This window comes from Dermacentor variabilis, chromosome 7 (genome assembly GCF_050947875.1).
Source record: "Dermacentor variabilis isolate Ectoservices chromosome 7, ASM5094787v1, whole genome shotgun sequence".
NCBI lineage: Eukaryota > Metazoa > Arthropoda > Arachnida > Ixodida > Ixodidae > Dermacentor > Dermacentor variabilis.
In genome coordinates this window covers 128,479,907-128,502,889 of record NC_134574.1, presented here as the reverse complement: position 1 = coordinate 128,502,889, position 22,983 = coordinate 128,479,907, and the positions used below count along the sequence as shown (strand labels likewise).

At 48.4% G+C, this 22,983-nt stretch overlaps 1 protein-coding gene across 1 annotated transcript in view; it reads left to right on the top strand.

Annotated features, from left to right (window-relative positions):
• The window catches only part of LOC142587126 (BTB/POZ domain-containing protein 3-like), a 52,257-nt gene extending 31,228 nt beyond the window's left edge, over nucleotides 1-21,029 (top strand). Inside the window, exons 2-5 of the mRNA XM_075698015.1 lie at nucleotides 8,759-8,824; nucleotides 11,915-12,132; nucleotides 16,068-16,359; nucleotides 19,474-21,029. Of these exons, the coding sequence (XP_075554130.1) occupies nucleotides 8,759-8,824; nucleotides 11,915-12,132; nucleotides 16,068-16,359; nucleotides 19,474-19,794 (897 nt within the window). The 3' untranslated portion in view covers nucleotides 19,795-21,029. The remainder of the gene's footprint in view (nucleotides 1-8,758; nucleotides 8,825-11,914; nucleotides 12,133-16,067; nucleotides 16,360-19,473) is intronic.
• The last annotated feature ends 1,954 nt before the right edge of the window (nucleotides 21,030-22,983 follow it).

The following is a 22,983-nucleotide window of genomic DNA, read 5'->3' as shown; positions in this document are numbered from 1 at the left end:
TGCAACTCAGCTATGAAGTCAGAACAGCAGAACCGCGTGCTACCAGAGAGAAAGGAATGGTGCTACGCATTGAAACGGAGACATGCGGCGGCGCCGACCGGCGACTACCGCCAACGACGTCACAGCGGCCCCGACCAATCACGGGCAACAGCGGCGTTCGCGCGATGCCCTGAGGCTCTGGTGCGCGTTTTCTTGGAAAAACAGCCGCTTGCGTTTGTTTCCGCCCTTTTTGAACCAGATATTCGTGTTCAGGGGACTAAAAACTGTAGAATGCCGCAGAGAACTCATTTTTTTCGAAAAGTGTTTCAGCTTCCCTTTAAGACAAGCCTGCGGGTGACCGCCCGGTGCTTGCGTCGATGGTTACGCAAATTTGACGTCAGGAGATTGGAATAGAAACATATTGGAATAGTTTTACGTTATAGGGCCCATGGTCAATCAAGTCATGGCGTACTGTGACAATTTTCAGCAGTAAAAAATTTTCCCATCACATACTCGAACGCAAAGTCATATAATTTTTACTACTACGTTTCCATTCACTGCTTCTTTTCAAGTCACACAACATTTATTAGTACAGTGGAATCCGGGTAAAACCAAATTCGCTTAAAAAGAAATGCAAGATAAACGAAACCATGATAAGAACTTCACCAACAGGCACGATATTAACAAAGTTGTGTTGTATGGAACGAAGAGTTTTTGCGAAGTCCGGCTAAACAGAACTTCAACTGAAACTATTACACGTAACTCATTGGTGTATGCAACAGAAGTCCACCAAACATCCCAAGTGGTGATGGCATAAATGGCAAGGATAACTCAATGCATCAGTAAGTTGCGGTAAATTTAATTTTAGTTGAGGATGTCGAAGTCGAAACGGTTATTTCATCACGAGGGCTTCGCTATAGGCAAGTAATGATCTCCGATGAGCAAGAGAGCATTAGGGAGTCGGTCAATTCGTGCGGTTAGGTTGCCATTACTGCTACCTTCACTCCGTGACGATGGTTACGTGAAAGCTTTCCCAGACATTATAGTTACTATGCTCACACCAGCTACGGTGTCATGTAGGGTTCTCTTAAGACTATGGGAAACAACGCGCAAAACGGCCGTATGACACCATGAAACACCTTAATGAGAAATTTTCTACGCACGCCCTAATTACCTCAAACAAATTAACGTCTATGGTAAGTGACGGACAGCATACTACCTAGTTGAACGAAATATAAGCAAGGTGTCCCGCATAGCTCACTGATGACACCAGAGAAGCCTATTACATGTCTCGTATAACGCATAGAAGTTTGCAGAATGCTAGTGTTAAGTTTTACAATGCACAAAATTACCCTACACGCTTCAATGCTTCGGGGCACGTCACAAATAGACTGCCGCCATTTTGCCCAAATCTGAGACGCCTGCCGTCTTTGGTCCTTACAGGGCAGTCACGAAACTGCATAATGCCCGTTAAAAGGTCCAGAACGAAAGTTTAGCAATTTTCATGTATCTCTGAAATAACGCGCACATTTCAAGTTTACTCGCATATATCACCCCTAACATTTTCCCTATTTCCTGAATAAACCTCTTGAGTAATTTGATTTTTTATAGAATACCGTCCAAACAGACATGACGTTCTTGAATGCTTCTAGCCGCACAAAAGCTTCGCCGTAAAAGGACATAATGAATCATTTTACAACAATCACAACTGAGATAGCCGGCACGTTGGTGCGCTTGGTAAAGGCTTCGCCTATTCTTTGTGACGCACGCTTGTCTTTTCTGTATCGAAGCCGTGCGACATTCGAAGAGACATATAGTAGGGTAATGCCTGTGACGACGGCTATTCAACACGGCTGCAAAGGACTCACTTCAGAAGGCCGTAGAATCCATCAGGGTGGAGGTCCGTGATGACCACGGTGTCCTTTTCGGCAAGCTGACCGTAGAACATGGCTTCGAAAACGTCACTGCTCAAGGCCAGTAATTGCTTGTGAGCCTTGAAGGTCTTCGAGACGTCGAATTTTTCCGATTTCACGACGAATTCGACATCGGCGTGATTTCCGCTTTGCAGGAATTTCTCCAAGTTCAACTGCAAAACGATGTCGGCACTTTCAGGAGCGTCTCTAAACAACTCATCGGAAGTGGCCGTTACGCAAGTGTCTTTCGCTCATAAGTTTCTCTGTGGATAAACAACACAGTCCACGTCGCGTGCAAGCTATACGTGTTCTGGTTTACGGGATAGCGGGGCACCTCAGACGTGCACGGCTATCAACGCCACTCGACATCGAGTGTCAGTTGTTTCAAAGTGAAGGGGGGGGGGGATCAGATAAACGCGTGCAACCGTGTGTAACGCAGATACTGCAGCAATGTCCCAGGGACTTACATAGCCATAAAGCTTTTTTTTTTTTTTTTGCTACAGAGACTAGCGTTACGCGCAAAGGAAATCTGAAGGAAAAAAAAAACACTCACAGGCATTGTCGTCTCCGTCGTCGGCTGTCACTCGCTATAACGGAGAGGGAAGGTCCAGTCAATCTGTGATAACCAGTCACCACCGTAAAACGGGCTCGTTACCATAATATTCGGCCGCTCACTATGGAAAAACACAGTTTCGATATAGCGTTCCACCCGTTCAGAGTGCAACATACAGAGCAGCTATGAGCCCGGTAAGCGTATATCCTGGAGGCACCTTTATATATAGCACAGTCATCCGCAGTGCCAGCGAATGGTGAGCGCAATATGCCACGGGCCCATCGTGCAGATAGAAATCTAAGGAGTTTCGGGTCAACGACGCTGTTTTTCGTCAAACCTAACATGGCTAAATCAGACCGCTAACATCAGTAATAACGATAAAACATCGCTTTTTGTCCTCAAAGTGGGATGAGAGTAAACGAAAACTGTTTTTGCCGTCTATTTCTCTAGTAGCGACAAAGAGCAAGTAGCACGGGTGAATTCAAATGAAACGTGGCCGTCGCCACGTTAGCGTGCTATGAATAGGCAAGCCATGCAAATCCAGCTGACGCTAAATCCAATAGCCAACATGCGTACGTGACCGCAACGTACATCTTAAAGCCTTCTGCGCAGGCGTGGGCCCTATTGGCGGCGAGGAGTTACGGAGTCGCCATCTATCGGAAGCGCCTCGCTGGCGTAGTATGAGGGATCACGTGGCGCGCTCCTCATAGGTTTTGCTGTCAGCGCTCACTGAAAACACCACGCGCGAGCTCTTCCGGACATTTCTGTAAGTACTTTCGAAACAAGAGAAGTTTCTTACTGTCTAAATAATAATCTTGGGCAAACTGAAACCACACAATCGTTTACAGACGCTATCTCTTTACCGAATACGTACAGTGAACGCCACTGCGCGCGGTCGCCGCGATGGAATCTCCCGAACCGGCTTCTTGCGTGAAAGGTAGGTACACGCTGAGAGCAAACTATGTGAAATATGTTCTAATAGCGCTTGTATAACTAAATGGAGCGTAATAGAACGAAGCCTCAATGCAGCGATCGCGCAGATTCGCAGCGACCGACTGCGCGTCTGCATGCTTGTCCGCGCACTGTTTCGCTTTCTCCGCGCGCGCATTTTCGCACCGTGCCATGAGCACGGTGCCGCAGAATGTGAGCATTTGACAATATACAAGCAACCATTGTTGCGTGGGCGCTATCAGAGCTGTTCAAAAATAATTTCATTGTAGAGACTTCGACGCCTGTGATGTGCCGTCGCGACGATTCAATCTTTCTTTTCTTCTAAATTCTTTGACCTTTCAATACTATTTCTCGAGTTGCGTCGCACTGTATGTTTATCGGTGTCCTCCGCGTGTAATTTACCGCTGCTCATTTTTTGTAATCCTGTGCATTAGTTCATAACACAAATATGACCATATGCCATGCTTTTTTTAAATGTGCTTCTTACCGCTGCCTTTCCACTCCACTGAGCTTCCCAATATCTATAGCATCGACAAGTTCATAGAACAAAGCGTCATGACATTAGTCGGGCAGCGGACTCGGGCGAGCGTCTCAGTACGCGTTTTCAGAACATCGCAGACCGGGCGCCTAGCAGAAATCTTCCTCGCGTCTGTGCTTGCTGCATACCCGAGTTGTAGCCGATGACTGTTTGCCGGTTTTATGTTTCGTGAGCCAAGCTTCACGCAGCTTCTTGTCCTGCGGCTACGTGTGAATAAGGCTGACACCGGCCTCCGTTATGTGCGTCCGGCCCTGCGGCACCGAGCAGTAGCCTACCATGTTGCGCGCCTTCAAAGGCAGCCACTACCTATTGTAGTGCTTTCAAACGTTGTAAAGGAGACACTCGAAGCGGGAAAATTTCGCCACTAAATGAGGACCGCAGCGTACGAGGGAATTTAAACTCGTTTTCAGCTCGCTTCGGCGCGCTAGAAGCAGCCGACGCGGCCGCATGTCCACGTGATCCCTCCTAGCACGTCACGCCGACGGTGGCGCCAGCTTTTCCAGTGGTGGAGCTCGAGGCCAATATGTTATTCACTAGCTAAGACAGTTGGGTAAACTCAAATAGAGTGAGCGTAAAGCGGGAGTACACTGGATTGGGAGGGGAAAGGAGTGGGTGGGGGGGGGAGGGTAACGGGAGCTGCCATCCTTTTGTTGTCCGCACTTTTAGTATACTCTGTTTCACAGTCTTGAAATGTTGCGCCGAGTTAAAAGAGTTGTGGCTAAAATAAGCAAAACTACAGAAGTGATGATAATGACAGAAACACACACTTGCATGTACGTCTTCCGGGTACTCACGATGCGAACTACAAGGTCAAACCCGGGCCAAACGAAAACGATGCAGGACAATACACGTGAGAAAACGACACCGAAACAGAGCCCATGGCTCGGGAACAGATACAATAAACAGCTGTGGTGTAAATAGGCAGAACAGCGTGACTGATTAGAATGGCAGAAACTTATACTTACGTGTACTTGGTACGGGTACTCAGGGTGCCACGACGTTACGGCAACACCAAGACGATGCACGAATACCCACGCGAGAAAGCGATACCACGCACTCCACAGCTGACCGAGCGCTCCGACACAGAGCTCACCTCTAGCCGCGCACACACACGCAAACACACAAACAGGCGGGCGTACGGACCAATAGGATTACACCGTTAGATTAAGTTCGCAAGCAGTTGCAAGAGTACGACGAGGGAGGGCGCCACTGCCTGCCTCCTAAGCGCCAAAGCATGCCGCACAATTTCTATGAGATGGTGGAGAGTAGGGTCTACTTTTGTAGAGACAAAGCGTGTTCTGGCGTCGTGGTCGTGGCAGGAGATGAGGGCGTACGCGGTGAAGTTCAAGGGTTGTCTGTGGTTCGCGCTTTGAGTGGAGGACTGGGCAGAAAGTACATTCGACTCACTTTCGCGAAAGTGCGGCATAGGGTGAGCTGCGTACTATACTTCTTTTGTGTACGAGAGCACGTAACGTGGTCCCATCGGCGGAAGGGTGAGTAGGGCTGTTCGCTCGCACATGTCGTATATTCTAATGATCCGGTTAATCTTACGTACTTTGGCTTTGGGCTCAGCCGCTGCCATTAACCCCAGCAGCACGGATGATAACGAAACAATGGAATATGAGCGGTTGTTATGGAACACGGCTCCAAGAATACCAGGACGGGAAGAAATTTTCGCTAATGCCTGTCACGTTAAGTTTCGCCGTACGTATTGCGTCATGTTTTGCCTTGGCTGCGGCGGTTCTGCTGAGATCGTAGGTTCGATCCCTTGACGCGGTGCATGCCTTCTCGCGAGGGCGGAGTTCGACAACCTACGTGTTCCCAGCTTTGACTGACTGCACATTATAGAACTCCAGGCTATCAACAATTATCTGGAGCCCTCTACAGCGTCGTTTTTCGTAGCTCCAGCGTCGTTTTTCGTGTTGTTGCCCTGAGACTTTAAGCCAGTTCTCCGTCTTGAAGCGTGCGCTACGTGTGTAGCGCTCATCGGCGGTTTTCTCGTGGACGTGGGACGTGCCTATGCTCGTCCCGCTTTTTGTCTGTTTGCAATTCCTAGATCTTAGCGAGCAGGAAATTACTACTGCTATTTTGATGTGGTTATGCACAGTGGCGTAGCTAGGTCGTCTGGCACCCGGGGCCGATAGCTCTTCTGTCAGACCCCCCCCCCCCCCCTCCCCGTGTGTAGTCGAGGAAGGTGAGGACATCGACAATTTTCGGGTGTCTTCAGACGTATATGACACCACCCCTACTGGCCCCGTGCACCCAGGGCCCCCTCCCGCCCCCCCCCCCTCCCGCCCCGTTGCTACGCCACTGGTTATGCACCCAATGTAAGAGAGAGGCGGTTGTCTCTTTTTACGCTGACAGCAACTACTTTTGACTGCCGGTTGAGATCCAACTTTCCTGAATAGCTGTAGTGTAAGCAGTAATTTCATTCTAACCTTTGCATCATCGACTATACAGGGGCGACAAATTCGAAAATTTTGCGCCGTTGTGACGTATTTCTGCGCTCACGAAGCGCTCGGTGTGAGTGTAGCGCGATGTGTGGCGTGACGGCGTCCAGAAATCATTTAAACTGCACTGAAATTGAACGTTGTAGCACAGTTTACTTTGAAGGAAATTACTGCAGGCGTGTCCCAGTCTGTGAGCTATGGGCGTTTTAAGCAATGCGGCTTGCATGAGTATTCAAAACTTTGTAGGGACACTATAGAGAAACAGAAAATCAGTTTAACGTAGTATCCTTTCACAACAGGAACGATTCATTCGATGACGGGGGTTTGACGAAATGCACGTTCCTGCGTAATGGTTCCTGTTCCAAGTTCTCGAATGTGGCGATGGTGAGCCTTTACTTATTACCTCATGATACAGCGTAATCTGCCATCAACATCCGTAATGTCACGGGCTGCTTTTACGAGAACTCCGAGGCCTTTCCGTTTGTTTTCTGGTTTATCATGCCTCTTTTCGCGATACGATTGATCATTTGGGTATTCCAGAATATACGTCTAACAACTTTACAGAATTCTATCGTGTCCATTTGAGCCGCGTCCATTTGTATCTGACACATTTAAACAACACGTTTTTCGGGATGCTCGCACACCACCGGTTGCTTTTAAGAGGAAACCTTGCCTTGCGTCCTAGCCGTGTTTCCCTCCTCAAATGCATGTGAAACGCACAAACTCTCTCATTAGGAAGCCACTGAGCCAATTTGAATGATATAGCACAGTGAGGATGCTGTATGCAAAGGGAGTGTCAAACAGAATTTTCATTTATCACCTGAAATATTTTAACACACTTTCCTAAATCTACCAAATCGAAAAAAGAGAACTAGTAGGAACTTTAAAAGACCGTGACTCTACACTAAAACGGGTGTCGTAGTTCTCTAAGCCAAAAACGAGCGAGAGCTAAAGCCAACTTATCTGCGAGCCACAGAGGCCGTAGTACTTTTGTAAGGAAGATTGGAATGTTTTGCTTGCGTAACGGCAGCCGATCATTGGTCTCATCGAGCTCTTTGCTGTCCTCAGCAGGTCCTCTAATGTTATGTCAATCATAATAGGGAGAAGGCGCGTCTTCTTCAGAGTCGTGACAGATAGTGTATGCTTACACACGTCGGTGCTTCTGCAGAGACGCAGGTGTCACGCCATGCTTTTCCGCCGGTTTCCCGCCATGTTTTTGACGCACGTTTTGGTTATACTATGTTTGTATGCCTTCTGCACATTCGTGAACGTTGATATTATGGACGCTGCAAATTATTAAAAAAAGGAAACGTTAGGGTGTGGGAGGATGAAACAAACAATTGGGGAGGGGTGGGGTGTCATTCCAGTTCTGAGTAGGAAAAAGGCAGAAGTGTTGCGTATCTTGCCCTTACAGTGGATTAGAGATTCGTGGCTACATCTGATACCAGGTGCCGGTATTGTGAGTAGGCCTAGCCGCCGGATGTTAATAAATCAATCCGCGAATCCTTGGTCACGTTATTATGATGCCTTTAATATGCGTCGATGAAGAGTGCCTTGGTATTCGTAATTTCCTTGTACAAAGCCTCGAGAATACGGTTCTCGTGCATGACATAACGGCAGGCACGGCTCCTAAGAAACGAAACCGACACTGTCCGTACAAACGCTGTCCTAGTAAATTATTTACTGTGACCTGACGCTTCCCGGATCTAAGGTACTGGGGCGTAGGACATAAATTTACTGCGAAAAAAAATATTCAAATGCGAAAATTGTCGTGTCCACGTGCTCCTTCAATGTGCCTGGCGCCGCGAACCATTCATTTTGGGCGTTGTGCGGGGAAACAATGCTCTCGTTTTTGTCATATATGGCCAGGCGCTGATGCCGGCACGAGCAAATCGCACAAGTCTCAGTTTTGCGTTGGTGTCGTATGCTGTGCGGACATGTGCCACATCTGAAGCGGACAAATATGAAGCGTATGAGTCTGCAGCTAACGTTTAAGATGTTTCTAATGTTTACGACGCCGTTGCAAATTCCTGCTCACAGAGCGATCAAATTTGTCCGCTTTGTATCTTTCGGTAGGTGCACACGGAATTGCAAGATTGATTTTTTTATTGATAAGTTACAGAGCCGTAAGATTTATGCTTTAGTTTTATATATTTGGTGATTTCAACAATATAAATAAAGGATGACTGCCTAAATGAAATGTATTACGCCCAGTTTGTAGAATTCGATATTTTCTTTTCTTGAAGTAAGCCTTACGAAATCTGGTGGGGTGTATGCCGCATAAAAAGGACGTCTCCGTTCCCATGTATTCGGATGTGCGAGTTCTTAAGGCAAAGCTTCCTCTTAACCCTTGCACGTGCTTCGCGGTTCGCAGGTTCGCCAGGCCCATTTATCTGTTCCAAGTGATCTTCTCAAACGACGCCGACGAAAAATGTTTGCTGTAAGTTCGTTCATTTGGTGACTATAGTGTTCGTGTTTGCTACGTTTTATTGCAATTTCAATTATGCGACCGTTCGAGGCATGCTCTCGCCGTCCTCGTCGCCATGTCGACAAGCCATCGACAGCGCAGTCTGCGACGCGTGCATTAAGGTTTAGAAAGTCTTTTAAAATACGCGACAGACACGCTCAGCGTTGTCTGCGAAAAACGACGGGTCCAAGTGGACGCACCGTCACCATCTGCTCGTACGCCTTGTCAGCGCATCCGCGGCAGCGTGCACTGCCTTCCTGTGGTGGCGTGAGCGCTAACTGTGCGTAGATACAGGGGCCATATAACGTAAAACTTTTTCTGTTATGATTTTATTCCACTCTCCCCGACGTGCAATTCACCTAATCTCTAACACATTGGGCGGCGATCCGTTGAGTTGTTTGAAAGCCCAATAAAACGCTACCCTTGTTAATAGGAGGTTACTTTCGCTTGCCTTGAAAGCAGATAGCATTGTCTACCGTGACAGGCGTTTCTTGTCTAATTGGCTGACAAGAGGCCAGGAGCGCGCACTAGTGAGAGGGATTCGGTGGGTCTGAGCTAGCGCTCTGAAAGTAGATAACCGGATGAGGAGGGTGGTGCCGGCGTCGGTGATTGGTCCGCTTCCCCTTGCTTAGCCTGCGGTCTTTGGTCGAAAATCGCGGTGGAGTGCAACGGAAAGATGAAAATGCCGCTAAAACGCATCCTCAGCGAAGTTGGCCGGGCAATGTCATATACGTCCTGGAAGGTGCACAGCAACGTTATAGTGACATCCAAAAAGTTTTATTATGCTCAGAAAGCACGTGTATTCCCGTCAGCTACGAGTATCCAATTCCAGAACGATCGGTGCATAGGCAGCTATCCTTCCTTTCGGTACGGTCCTAAGCAGGGCTCCAGCTGAATTCAGTTTTGTTCGGCATAATAATGAATCTTTAGGGCGTACACGTTATACTTTCATGTGCTGAGTCTTCGAGCCTTGTATAACGGCGCGAGTTAGATAGGCGAAGCCAAAATATTTTGACCTATATATAGGCGAGGGCTAAGGGCGAAAAGGTGCTTAGAATTGGAAAAAAAATTCTCTTGTTCGGTTTATCCATGCGTAATGAGTGTGCGTACGGTCTCGCTGTTTTCTTCACATCGCGCGAGCGACAGGCCTAACGGGGCTGGCCCGAAAAATGTTTCACCCATCGTCGAGGCAACATGAAATAGAAACATTTTGCAATAGCTTTGCGTTTATAGCGCCCCAGTACTCCTTTCTGTTGAGTCCGAGGGGCGCGCAAACTTCAAGTTGCAAACGCCGATTGTTTTACGAAAAGTTAAGTTCTATACGTGAGATATTTTCGCGCGGTGGTCTGCCTTTTTTCTAAATGTCGGTTTACAAGAGCAGGTGGTGAAATAGCGCCACAGGGGTGCCTGTTTCGAAAGATTATTCAGACAAGCTCCTAAAGCCGGCGAAATCAGCAACACCAAAGTTGTTTAAAGAGTCACTGTGATCTAAAGAGGGATGTTTCGCTCGACAGACCGCTGTTTCAAGTTTGCTGCTGCTTGCGCTCCGTGGAAGTTAAATAATTGTTAAAATAATGTCCAGTTGTATGTTACTATAAAAACAAGAACGCTATTGCGTAAAACTTTCCTCTCTCACTGGTCGATGTCATTCCAGCGGGCTCTTTACGAATTTTGAAACTTGCAGCTTGGCAGGTATTGGTAGAGGGAAAACGCCTGTCAGCCGACCATCAATTCCTGTATTCCGAACTTTGAATCTCTAGTTGATACTGATTTGCGGTGTGGTCAACACCGCAAATTACATACCACAGATAACCCTCCGGAAACTTAGTAGTACCTGAATCAGTGGTAAAATTGGCTCCCTAACCTGCTGTAAAGGTAACGTGCCGTGTATGTTACGGACACTGGACGTAGACAGGGATTGTTCTCAACCCCGGTAGCCAACCGGAGAAGACCTTCGTTGATCCCCTTGTCTGTCCTCCTTCAGTCTCTCTCTCTCCGTCTCTTTAATTCTGTCATTATTATACCAACAAGTAAGCTCCCATATATGCGAAATTTTATTCGTAAACTGCCCATCATAGCGAAAAACGCCCGCGCCCATTCTTATCAGCGTCTTTTCATTTTCGGTATTTTTTTTATATCGCTAGAACTCCGGCAAACGATGTCACTCCTATAAATGTATCTAAGGTCTACGGGCACCGTTCAATGCACGAGTTTATGCTAATAAATAATAAAGGAAAGTAAAAGACCGGACACCGGACTGCGCGATCGCTGTTCACATTGTCGGCAAGCTTTATTTGGTACCTTTCGTTCGTTCGCAAGCGAGCTATCTTTTTATCTCACGTCTGCTTCCTGCTGTCAAAACTAGCGTATGCGGACGAGCCGATAGCACTGTGCAACAGGACGCGGTGAAAGGTAACGTGGACTGCGCTTAACCAGTGCCGTAACCTGTTATAATTCTTATTTCTCGAAACCGGAACAAAATCGGTGCACGTTGAATTCGAACCAAACCGGTATTTCTTAGGCTCGACGCCCAACGTTTGGTCGCGTCCTCCCACATTGCAGTGACGTACGAACCCTGATTAAAAATAAACTTGGACGCTCTGCGTAAATCAATTCTCTGAAGCACAGTTATTAAGGCCTCAGTATTCATACCCGCCGTGGTTGCTCAGTGGCTATGGTGTAGGGCTGCTGAGCACGAGGTCGCGGGATCGAATCCCGGCCCCGGCGGCCGCATATCGATGGGGGGCGAAAACACCCGCGTACTCAGATTTAGATGCACCTTGAAGAACACCAGATGGTCCAAATTTCCGGAGTCCTCCACTACGGCGTGCCTCATAATCAGAAAGTGGTTTTAGCACGTAAAACCCCATAATTTAATTTTCAGTATTCATTTTTGGCGCTACCCCACATAGAACCAGTTAGCATCGATACATTTGGCTTTCAATTGAATTTGGTTGAGAAAGTTTTGAGAAGTCCACTGGCACATTGCTCCGCTCGGCGGTTATATTCAGCGTTATCACGGGCCAAGTTACGTATTCTTAACCTCGACAACCCATACCGCAGTTCAACTTCAAGAAGTTCCTGGAAAGTGGGCAGTACTCGGACGTTGAGTTCGCCGTAAAGCCAGAGAAGTTTCCCGTCTCGAAGACCTTCAAGGCCCACCGGCAGCTCCTGGCACTGAGGAACGAGGTGTTCGCCGCCATGTTCTACGGTCAGCTCCCCGAGAAGGACGTCGTGGTCGTCACCGACCTCCATCCTGATGGCTTTTACGGCCTTCTAAAGTGAGTTTGGCGCAGTTATGTCAAACAGTGGTCCATTAATGAGTCAGTTCGCTGACTTCACCCCGCGCGAATCGGCAAACACGCGAGACAGCGGACGAAGAAGTGCTGCACTGTTAAATAAAAGAGTGAACCTAGGGTCCACACTAAAAAGACAAGGTCGACGTACATGGTGGTTTAAGTGAATGAGTGATTAAATGCTGACTGTACGTCAGAATCGCGGGATCGAATCCCGGCCAGGGCGGCCGCATTTCGATGGGGACGAAATGCGAAAACACCCGTGTGCTTAGATTTAGGTGCACGTTAAAGAACCCCAGGTGGTCAAAATTTCCGGAGTCCTCCACTACGGCGTGCCTCATAATCAGAAAGTGGTTCTGGCACGTAAAACCCCAAATATTATTATTAGCTCAGAATAACTTGAGTGCGGCCTAGTTGGTATTTAATGCATATCATATACACCAGAACACCGTGAATTCAAAGCCCGCCGCCATATTGATGAGCGCCGGTCGCGCCATCTATCGCAAGCGCCGCGAAGTAGCAGGCCTGGGCTGCCACGCCGGGAGATTCGACCCTGCGCAAAAGCGAAACTTGGGCTTTTTAGCTGGGCGGAAGGCGTGCTTCGCGTTTTTTCTAACCTGTCATTTTCGCTGTCTCTCGATTCAATCAAACTTCAAGACCTCATGCAAGTCCGCAATGGCCACACTGAGTGCTGTGCAGACTGTAGAAGCGAATACATCGGGTAAGTACGCTATTACGTTTGTACAAAGCGCACGCTATGTGCTAGAGCACGTGTGAGCTGCAATATCTCCGAATTTTCGGCACGTAACCTGTGAAGGAATATACAGCACTGTGTTGGTGCCATATTATTAAAGCATGCAGAACATTGTCCTCTGCACTTCTAGTTTGGTCTTGTTTGTCATGGTCACTACTGGGTTGGCCGTGTTTGGCAACCAACTGGCGAGGTCGTTTTACTGGGCTTACAGCCTGCCTGATTAGCAGATGCCTGCTCTTCACCACCTGCACATAATTGAAAACAAAATATATGTTATAGTAAGAAGGGCAGTAGTTCTTTCCCATGCCATCACTGATGCGAAGATATAAAGTCCTCTCGAAATGAAATAGAAAATACACCAGGCCAAATGTATCGTGAAACACCTAAGAGTACAACATTCAGAACACAAGCCTAGGTACAGCACTCGAACAAGCAGCATATGATGCTAAACCTGCACTCATTGGAAAATTAGGAACTACAGTAGTTATAATGTTCAACTACATGTGCAGTCAAAGCCCGTATAACAGGGCGAGCGTGACAGATGCAGGTGTTGTACAGTTGTTGCACAAACCATGACGGGGCACATAAAATTGCCATCCCTACTTAAAGCTGCATCATCAGGGACCCCTTTGGTACAAGACAACAACCGCACCTGCATTCCAAGAAATTAGTGCCACCCACTGCAGCTACCTGGTATCAGACCTGTTTCGCTTGTACGAGGCCATATCGGATTGTTGGCGCTCCCTTATAAAAGAAAACAGTAAAAAAAGAACTGGTGTGAACGAGCAAAATTTTGTTACAATATACAACAATAAATAACCACCTTATTTTCCTCGATATCTGAACGGAAAAATTTTGGGCTTTGCCCCGCATAACACCCCGCAAGCAGTTTAGAGCTCAGGAGGCTCAAATGAAATCGTTACGAATGACACCTGCAACAGCAGCAAGAACACCTTCGGCGACGAGCAGTCGTCGTTTACGTTTTTGTGGACGCATGCTACGTGTCGAGCAGCCTTCGGTTTACTTTCATTAGCAATAACGCTCACCAGCAGGGCAACATTCTATTGCCTACAACTTGTCGTTCGCGCTTAATGGTCATGCCGCGCAGCAGCTGCAAGTATCGCTAACCGCAAACTCAACTGTTCCGCTTAACCGTCGGGAGCTCTGCATCAATGAAAACACAAAAAGGCTTCCCTTTTTGTTATAGCCAAGACGAACCACCGGCACGGTATTCTGTTCTGTAGGCTTGTTGTCCAGAAAGTGCTCGGAGCAAACCTGCATGTTACACATATTACGATCGTAGGGCGCAAAGTTGAACGTGGCACCAAAATATACACAGATGCACTCACTCGTGCATTTTCACTGGGTTGGTAGTTCTTTCTATTCACTGCAGCTATCCAGCGGTGGCGCAGCTTGGCATTCTTCGTTGCGGATGGAAATCGGTGCAGGCTGAAAACACCGCACCGGCACGATTCCCTATACGTGTGTTGTGCTCTTTGCAAACAGCGCTAAGCAACCTGCTCCTTTTCCGCTGGTTGTTTGGCATCCAAACACGACGCAATGATGCCCAGATGACTTGTACTTCTTGTACTTCTTGATCCGCGTGAACGGGCACATTTCCGCACTTTGGAATCCTAGAACTGGCGCTTGCCATGTCTACCGGTCGCCGGCGAACACACTTTCGCAGCCCAGTACAACATGGCCCTGGTCGACGGGGCAACCCGGGTGCGAGAGTATGCGTTCGGTTAGTCTGGGTGTGAGGCTATCGTGTTCTGGTCTATAGACCGTCAATAAAGACCAAGACAGAGGAAGAGAACACCTATCGACGACATGGGCGGCGTGTCGTCGTTCGTGTCGCGTACCGCCCATTTCCTCGTTTTGTGTTCTCTTCCCCTTTCTTCGTCTCTATTATCGGTCAATATGATATGCAGTTATTTGACTACGCGGCCACAATAGGATTCACGCATTTGGGTGGGGCAGTCTTCGCGAGCATCGGCCGTGTTAATACTTTGGCGCGTGGTTTGTCGAGACGAGCTTTACGCGTGTCGACGTTCTCACTTGCCCGTCGAGCGCGCACGGCTTTGGCGTACTCGGGGCGTGCAGAGACAAGCGAGGCTAGGGTGACCAGAAATCCCAAGGCTGCGGCCCGGCGCTCTCGGCACTTGATTGCCGCGTTTATTCCAAGTGCGCGGTATCAGCTAAAAGATTTCTTGTCAACATTCCGAGAATGCGATGCACCGCGGAACGAGTGTTGGAATCTCTCCACTGCACCGCAGTTGTTGCACGGGTTCGTGTCGGCGAGACCAAGGCATTGAATCCACCGCACAGTGTGAGCGCACGCACCTCACTTCCGGAAACAAGGGCGCGCAAGGCTGCGCGCTCAAAAACGCGCGCCGCGTTCCGGAGGCCACACCACTGCGCGGTCGCGGAGAGCGGCGGGCAGGCGAGAGTTCTCGCCCTCTCTCGAGATGCCTCGGGAGCCCGCGAGAATTCGCGCACGTTTCAGTCGTTGTTCCTCCCCGGCTGCTGGTACACGGTGCACGCTCCGCTCGGTCTAGCCGGCGAGAGCATTGGCTCGTGATTGGTTTGTTCGTGCTTGCGGAAACGCGGCGCCGCAAAAGAATGCGTTCGGGACCCATCCCCGCGCGGGCAGATAATTCTTGCCGCGAAAGCCGCGGCACGCGTTTTTAAGCGCGCCGCCTTGCTCGCGCTTATTTCCGCAAGTGAGGATGTACGTTAACGATTGCCGCACACCGCTGCCGCGAATATTCTTTTTTCCGCATTCATGCGCACCGATCCTTAAGAGATTGCCTGCTCCCAATATCTAATTTTCTTAAATTATCGGGTTTTACGTGCCAAAACCACTTTCTGATTATGAGGCACGCCGTAGTGGAGGACTCCGGAAATTTTGACCACCTGGGGTTCTTTAACGTGCACCTAAATCTAAGTACACGGGTGTTTTCGTATTTCGCCCCCATCGAAATGCGGCCGGCGAGGCCGGAATTCGTTCTAGCGACCTCGTGCTAAGCAGCCCAACACCAATATCTTAATTTTTCTTGCTGGTTAAGATTTCCTGTGGATGATTTTCAGCTGATTTCGGGAGGTGTAGTTTGGCGGGCTCCTTGCATGCCATGTGCATCTCATGCTATCGCTTTCGTTGTTCCAGGTACCTGTACATTGGTAAGCCAAAGATTAAAAGCACGGAGGAAGCCATGTACACGAGAACGGCGGCTGACAAGTATCTCGTGCCGCACCTGGCGCTCGCCTGCTCGGAGTACATAAGGTGTCACGTGACTGCCGAAGACGTGTGTCACGTCATCGACTACACTTTGCTGACCGGTGGCGAGGACGTCGACGGCGCCGTGGGGCGTCTTCTCGAAGAGCGTCCCGAGGCCGTCTTGGCGTCGGACGCTTTCACCGACAGCTTGGAACAGACGGTGCACTACGTTCTGGACAAGGTGTCTATAGTGTTTACTTGGTCGCAGCCTAACTGAGTACTAAAGGCATATAAGTCACCGTCATACTTTACCCCGAACGCCTTAAGCACGTGTTAGTTCTCCTGAGCAGTGGGCTGGGAATTTCTGGTTGGGGTGCCTTGAATATGGCGAGGGGATGGGGGAGAGTCGCTACCTTAATCTGTTCTCCTTAGAAAGCATTAGATATTTGCTTGCTTTCTTACTGGTGTTGGTGGGGGTGGGGCGAACTGAGGGCGGAGAGAGAGAGAGAAACAACTTTACTGGTCCATTATGAAATGAAACGCGTTAAGCGTCTGATGGGGTGGCTCCCTCTTCGCGGGCTCCATATGCTTCCAGGGCCGCCTGGCCCCTGTGGATCAGTCGGAGCTGGTCTTCCAGGGCGGGGCTGGACAGCATGATCTCCCATCGCTCGTAAAGGGTGGGGATAGCAGGGGGCTTAGTTATGGGTATAGGTGGGAGTGGTGTATGGAAAAATTGCACTCTCCTATGACGTGCCGAAGGGTGCCTAATGCATTGCAGTGAGGATATGTGTTCTTATATCTCTCTGGGTATATTTTGTTCTGGAGGCAGGGGTGGGGAAAGGATCCTGCCTGGATTTGCCTGTATATTGTTTGTTCGGCTCTGGTCAAGGAGTGGTGGGGGTGCGGGAATGTCTTCCTGCCGTCCCTGTAATATTTGACTATATCCCTGTAATTTGTGATGGGTTGCCATCCCCTTGCCTCCTCGTTGGCCCGGGAGTTTAGCGCTCGGGCCTGTTGATGATCATATTCATTGCCCTAAACTGAGGAGTGAGCCGGGACCCAAACTAATTCGAGTGCTTGTTTAGGAGGCGTAGCTTTACCAAGAATTTTTAGTGCCACAAAAGACACCCAGCCAGATCTGTAGGATGTACGCTTGTAACTGTGCAGGTTAGCCAAGTATATCCACATAAAAGTGAATAGCCTTTATTGACGCTTTCACCAGTTCTCGTGGTCGGTGGTTGACGGTTAGAGGTCGGAACCAAGACGCCTGCGGCAAAGGTGGGCGCGCTCGCCTTCCGGGGTGTGCTCGTTTCCAAACTCCACCTGTCACGCCTTCTTTGAGACGCGCATGCTGTCCACATTTATTAACGCTAGATGGATATTTTTAAAGCGACATCTTTCCTGGCCGCGAACTTGCGATTTCGCCTTGGCGGTGCTCCGAGGAGGCACATGACGTAACAACGCGAGCCTCGCCGAGGATATTTCTCTCTCTCTCGCTCCGTAGTCACTACTGCGCATGCGCCACTAGTAGCACCGAGCCGCAGGTGTGTTCCGCCGCTTCGCCGCCGCCGTTTGGTATGACGTCTCACCGCGTTCCTCGTCGTTGCGCTTGCCTCCGCTCGCTTCGCCAGCTGCGTCGCATGCCTGATAAAATGTCGGAGGATTGAAAAGGAGAGCTGGCGTGCGCCGCAACCACAGTTGAGGCGGCAGTATGGACGGCGACAATTCTGATAAGCAGGAGGAGGCCCGGAATCGACATCCGAACGAGATGAAGAGGAAACGAATCGGCCAGAAAACCAACAAACAGCGGGCCGAACGACTGGCTAAAAGCCGCAACATAGCTAGACAACCAGACTAACCTGGACTTGCAATGAAGATTAACCAAGGCTAACCATGCTACGCCTTAGCTTTCGCTACGTATATACTGGCATAGCCGAGCCAAGCCACTGCCAATTTCTGGTTAACGGCTCTGCTTCTTTTTTTTAAGGGAATCCCGCACTGAAACAGCCAACGTTACCTAAATATATTCACTGCGACGAATACACGCGCACCATTCCTTTAATAAAGCCAATAGCTTTTGTGAGGCGTTCAGCTATTCGCTGGCGTTGGCAATCATCGTAGGCGGTTTCGCCACAATATCTTAGAATTTGACTCTACTTGTAAATCACGCTTCGGCAAAGAGCACCACGTGTGTTACCGTGGCGAGAGGCTTAGTATGCCACAACTAAGCAAATTATGAAATACAGGCGGTGCCCTAGTTGCCCTTCGTTCGTCCTTGCTCGATACCGGGTTACGTCATCAATTTGGATAGCATCTTCTCGGGGTTTTCACTGTCTGTAAAGCAGACCCATGTTGTATTTCAACGCAACCAAAGAAACAATGTAGCAACTTTCGAAAATATCGCTTCGCCCAACAGCCACAGTTGAAGTAATTTCATGAAACGTTTGTTCTTCACTAATGACCAGCCTTTTCTCGTCAAAATTTTGCGAGTACGCAGTATTTAAAAAAACTCTTTACAACTAGGTATATATAAATGGGTCTTTAGTAGCTATTTAGATGTTTGGTCTTTAGTATCCGTTTAGATAAGAGGAAGTTTACCCCTGAAGCCCGCAATGAAAAAGATATCACAGTTCTGTAAACTGCATTTATTGTTACATCTAAGGCGAAGCATACTTATGTATTATGCATTTCTCTCAAGTGCACCGCTAATAAGTTAGTGCGACTTTTTCAAAACGCTTGTAAACGTTGTGACAAAGTTCAGATAAGCTGCAAGTACATATGTCGAATATGTCTCCTTTAAGCGCTCAAAGATGCACAGAACTGGTTTACAGAAATGCGATATCAATTTTTGGTACAGAGGTATGATTTATAATCTTCGTGCTTGTGTTCTTTTTTTAACTTAGCAATCTCTGGCATCTCATTAAAAAAATCCAGGGCCGACATAAAATTGTGTTTCATACAGTCACTAAAATTAAGCTTGCTTTCTGGAATGCAACAAATTCGCTTCAAATCGGTCCTGAGGTTGCCTCACGAAAACATTTCTGCATTTTACGTGTATCTGGGCTGCATCGGAGTTATCCCTGAGCGGAATGAAGCTTCTTCATTACTCAAATTTGCCAAAAAGGTGCAGCATATTCAACAGTCCATAGTTTGAACGGTAACGCACAAAACAGGAGAAAAAGTGGGACGAAAAAAGAAATCACAATCGGGGACGATCAACTGAGAACAATCGGAAGAGATTCAAACCACGAATCCCTCAGCCTTCTCTCAGCCTTCTGTCCCTTTAAGAGGGAACTGGGCGTAGTTCGGATGGACTGCACAGTCTTTTTCACGGTCTTCAACTTCATGACCGCAGGTGACCAACGTGCCGGAAATGTACGTGATCCTCGCGGTACACCGATGGGCACAATCGTTCTGCCAGAAAATAGCCACAACAGACGACAAGCCCGTCGACCTCAAGACAGCCATGGCCCCGTTCCTGCCCAAATTGCGGTTCCTGGCGCTGTCGCCGGAGGAGTTCGTCACCTTCAACGCTTCCGACGACACGCGCGGCGTGCTGGACAAGGACGACGCCTTCGCGATCATGAGCCTCTTCTTATGCAACAAGTCCATCGAGATGCCGTCGTGGGCTTGCCCGGAGAGAAAGCCGCGCTGTTCGACCCCTAAAAATGAGTAGCTGTAGCTGCTTTGGACTTTTCACCCTGCTGAAAAGTCGAAACGTCGTGGCTGCCTCGTTTCAATCGGCGCCTACTGTATAGCTGCCTCGTGCAGTCCACATACGACCACAAGCTTTGGCGCACTGTGCTGCCTGTAGGGGATACCGCAGCGTTTTTTTTTTCTCTTTGTGTTGTAACCTTCGAAAGGTTGCACTATACTTGGTTTCTTTCCACTCCCTCCCCCCTCTCTCTTGTTAACACAGCAAGAGAAGGACAGAACAAAAAGGAGGACTTGCCACGAATGTTTTCTCAGTATTTTTTACTTATGTCACGCGACCGTCATTAGTAAAGTTAATGGCGTGCGCGACTCTGCGCAAAATATGCCGAGGTTGGTTCTCTCGTAAGCTTGAGGACGTTCTTACCTTAGACTGTCTGTCGTGATTCGGGGCTTGCGGCTTCTCCCTGTCCCCCTCTCCTGGTCCTGGCATTCTCGCGCTTTCGTGGCCAAAATGAATGCTTTCATTCTAAAAGATGCACTTTCTATTCATCTGTTCTTGCAGCATATCGTCTGCAAATAGCTTCGATACCTCAGGGCATAACTGAAATTACTGGACAGTTATGATACAAAACCCTCCACAAAAAGTACGCTGCCAACAAAAAGGTATTTGAATGGGGCAGTATTGCAGTGCTAGTCGTACTCCGCTAGTCGCATTTGTGTTAGTGCAAACTTCGCTACTAGTTTCTTCTAATCGGTGTTGGCCAACTGCTTCACACCATACTTATATCGTTTTTTATGTGTTGTCGCGAGTGTTTTATATATACATATTTTTTCAAAGGCCGCTGCATTTCAAGTTTGCCACATTTCCGACAGTGCCGGCTTGCACATATCATTTAATCTTTACGTGCTCTCGTAAGGGTCAATTCCGTCCTTAACGTGACACGTCAACTTTTGATCGTTGCAGTCATAGATAATTTTCGGTTCGTTGGACCACTGGGCCATCCGCTGTGCGCGGCTGCTTATGATGGTCTTGTTCTTTATAGCATTTTAACTGTAATAGTATCACAAATACGTGCACAACATGTGTACATTACTCATTTTGTTGTATTCAGTGTATCGGTGCATATTTTTTTCTCTGTTCTAATATGTCATAACTCTGTAAGACAACTAATTTAATGAGTTTCAAGGCCTGACACTCATGATGTACTCCTCGTCGTTCTGTTACCTGAATTTCTCAATAAAGAGTTACGTTCTCGTTTTGCAGTGTTTCACGTGACAGGTTATTCTCTCCTCGATCACACGACCGTTACCTGCAGAACTTTAGGCTCTTGGGAGTTCTCGATCGTCTACATCCGTAGCTGCTGCGGGGACTTTTTAGTCGAAATGGGAACTTGTCGGAAACGGGACCCTTTCGCGACGCCATTCTCAATGTCGACCACAAGCAACCCTGCCTCACGTCTGCCTCCGCCAACAGCGACCGAACTTTCCTGTAGTCACGGTTCTCCTGAACGTGATCCTTGCAAAGCAGCACTCCTTTAACTTCAGAATAGTGCTCGGCTGAGCACTTTTGATTGCACATAGCAGAATTGGTTTCCAGCAGGACGTTCCGAGACGGACAGGAAGAGACGACGGCATACGCTGGTCGTCTTCCTGTCCGTCTCGGAACGCTCTGCTGGAAACCAATTCCGCTAATACTCCTTTAACATCCAGCTCTCCTTTCCATGAAAAGGAACCTAAAGGAAAATATTAAGTCAGGCTAAAGTGATAGGTTAGTGCTCGATAGTCTCTAAGGCGTCAATATTATCGTGAGTAGAGCTTTAATTATTGAGAAATTTAGGTGAACGTGGGACATGATCAATGACTCGCCCGGGACATTCAAGTGCTTGTCCGATGACGAGAGCACTCCTCATTTAAATCCTGTCGCTAGTACTCAACCAATCGTCGCAAAAAAAAAAAAAAAACATTTTCCTATATAAGGCTAAATAAAATGCCACTTGTCCAGTTCTATTGCAATTTTAGAAAAAAAAAAAGAACTCGTTCAAATTACCGCTTGACAACGACGCCGGCGGTCGAAAGGTTTCGTCTTCGCCGGAAAGGCTTCGTTATCGCGCAGTGCTACACTGGTTTTACTGGCTCGCAAAAACAGCAAATAGCAGAGAATTCAACTCCCATGTGGTGTCACGGGGTGCCCGAACGGTATACGCCACTTGACCGAAGAGCAGCTGCAGCACTTCCACGCACATGTGGGTTGACGTTTTAACGCCGACGGCTTGGTGCGCTGCAGTCAGTTCGGCCGCTGGGCTCTGTGGGAGTGTCCGCTCTTGTTGTATTCCTTTCTCTATGCCTAAATCTTTCGTCGGCCTCCAAAGAAGAATGTGAAATAAGATTAACAGAAATTGCTTTATTTTTTTTTATTCCTTCCCGGGAAGAGTAAAAATATCTGCGTATAAATTGAATTAAAACTTTGCGGCTTACTTCCGTTGCCTAGCGACATGCGAATCGGCGAATGACGAGCCAGATGCTTGCGTCATTCGTCAGACGCGCCGCCGAAGCGAGCTAGACTGGCCGCGCATCTGAGCCTTGGCCTGTTGCTTCACCCGTCTGCCTGCTTTTCTATTTTTGGATTTAGCTTGGTTTGGTGGGCTCCGGGCGAATTCTCGCGTTCCCTCTGTCCTTCGACATGACACCGCTGCACTATTGGACTATGGCAAAGTGAGAAATTTTGTTCGACAGTCTGCGACGCATTTCGAGCAATCAGGCTTACGGCACGGCATCTGTAGGCTAGACTTGTGACGCAGTTAGCGAAAAGCAGCTCGGTCCTGGTGCGCAGTTTCGCTCTTTAATGCACTGACTAGACAAGTTCCTGGCGCTTTCTCTGACGCCGAACATTGTTGAAAATTATTTTCGGCACTTTTGTTGCTTATGAGGCGCGCACACCGCGGCTGTCGTGACGCAGCGAAAAGTAGCTAGGCCGTGGTGACACAGTTTGGTGCGTACCGAATCTTACTGCGACAAGTTTGTGACAATTATGGCCCCGCAACAATTTAAGCCTTCTTTCGGACTCACGCTTGTCCAAAACGCGACGAGCAACTGTCAAGAGTGATAACACGGGAGTGTGTTGCTAGCGCCGGCAGAACGCACGAAAGATAACGCCAAGGAGCTCAAGCGCCAGGAACTAGTAACTCGAAATTCCGTCTTCTGAACGGCACCC